The following is a 1,598-nucleotide window of genomic DNA, read 5'->3' as shown; positions in this document are numbered from 1 at the left end:
CGGCGGGGCTGCCTCCAGAAGAGCGCGCTGTGCCCGGAAGGCCCGGGGCCGCGGAGGAGGCCGAGCTGGAGCTGGAGGAGGAGGGGGAGGAAGCGGAGCTGGACGGAGACCTGCTGGAGGAGGAGGAGCTGGAGGAGGAGGGCGAGGAGGAGGACCGGCCGTCGCTGCTGCTGCTGGCGCCGCCCGTGGCCGCCACCTCTCAGACCCCGCCGACCCCAGGCGGGTCCCTGGGCTCGGTGCTGCTGCCCACCGCCGCCTTCGATGCCCGGGAGGCGGCTGCGGCGGCGGGGGTGCTCTACGGAGGGGACGATGCCCAGGGCATGATGGCGGCGATGCTGTCCCACGCCTACGGCCCCGGCAGCTGCGGGGCGGCGGCGGCCGCCTTGAACGGGGAGCAGGCGGCCCTGCTCCGGAGGAAGAGCGTCAACACCACCGAGTGCGTCCCGGTGCCCAGCTCCGAGCATGTCGCCGAGATTGTCGGTCGCCAGGGTGAGTGCCAAGAGGGGCAAACTGGGCTTGGCTCTGGGCGGGGGTGGAGAGACCCAAGAAATGGGCTCGGGCCAGCAAAAGCCCAAACAGGGCAAGTCCCCCGAAGTCCACCACCCAGGGCTCTGGGAGGAGCCTGAGCCCTGGAGACCTGGAGATGGGTCACCTTGCAAAACCCCGGCGGATCCGCTCGTTTTGCATGATAAGAGGTGTTAAGTTTCTCATGCCACTCCGTGCGGTGGGGTTCTGAGCTCCGGCCGTATTCGTGGAACACTAGGCTGGCTTGCTACCAAAAACCTCAGCGACGTGGTAAAAGGTCGGGTCAGAGGAGTTGTGCATTCGGTGTTTACTGAGTACTTAAACTGTGGCTATTCTAGAGCAAACTGAATTAAGATACACTCTAAGTGTAAAATACACACAGGGTTTCTAAAAATGAAAAAAAAAAGGTAAAATATGTCATCAATAATTGTATCTCCATTATATGTTTAAATGCTTAATTGGGGGGGATATGTGAATTGTTTATTGAAACACCCCCCCCCCAACCCCCACCCCTTTCAATGCTTTGTAAGTACCATCGACTGACAGAAAAAATAAATTTGTCTTGGAAGAAGTACCGCCAGAATGCTCCTTAGAAGTGAGCAGAGTGGGATGGCACCTCACATACTTTCGGCACGCTATCAGGAAAGACCAGTCCCTGAAGGAGGACATCACGCTTGGAAAAGCAGAGGCTCAGTGAAAAAGAGAGACCCTCAACGCAATGGATTAGTACACTGACTGCTGCAATGCGTTCCCACATAGCAACCAGGGTGAGGATGGTGCGAGACCAGGTGGTGTTTGTTGTTACACACAGGGTCATTATGCGTCAGAACCGACTGGAAGGAACCAACCGACATTAAAATTTTGTTTCTTACTACTTTTTAAAATAGGGGTCACTCGAAAGTTTGAAATTCGATTGCTTCTCATATTCTCTCCACTGGACAATGCCCTTAGTGGAGAATAATCAAGCCTAGCAGTAAAAGCTTAAAATGCGTGAAATGGAGAAAAATAACGAGCTTTGTTTTGAACAAGCCACTTAGAAGTCTATAGAAGAGAGCCGCTGGGTGAGATCACCC

The 1,598-nt window shown here is 55.6% G+C and overlaps 1 protein-coding gene across 1 annotated transcript in view; it reads left to right on the top strand.

Moving 5' to 3' along the window:
• Positions 1-5: 5 nt before the first annotated feature.
• Positions 6-1,598, top strand: part of MEX3C (mex-3 RNA binding family member C) — a gene marked incomplete at its 5' end in the record, with an annotated part of 22,625 nt that continues 21,032 nt past the window's right edge. Inside the window, one exon of the mRNA XM_004702995.4 lies at positions 6-489. Coding sequence (XP_004703052.2) covers positions 6-489 — 484 coding nt within the window. The remainder of the gene's footprint in view (positions 490-1,598) is intronic.

This window comes from Echinops telfairi, unplaced genomic scaffold (assembly GCF_000313985.2).
Source record: "Echinops telfairi isolate 266 unplaced genomic scaffold, ASM31398v2 ScPeMD7_7400;HRSCAF=8409, whole genome shotgun sequence".
Lineage (NCBI taxonomy): Eukaryota > Metazoa > Chordata > Mammalia > Afrosoricida > Tenrecidae > Echinops > Echinops telfairi.
Note: the sequence above shows the minus strand (reverse complement) of the source record. Positions and strands in the feature narration are given on the sequence as shown.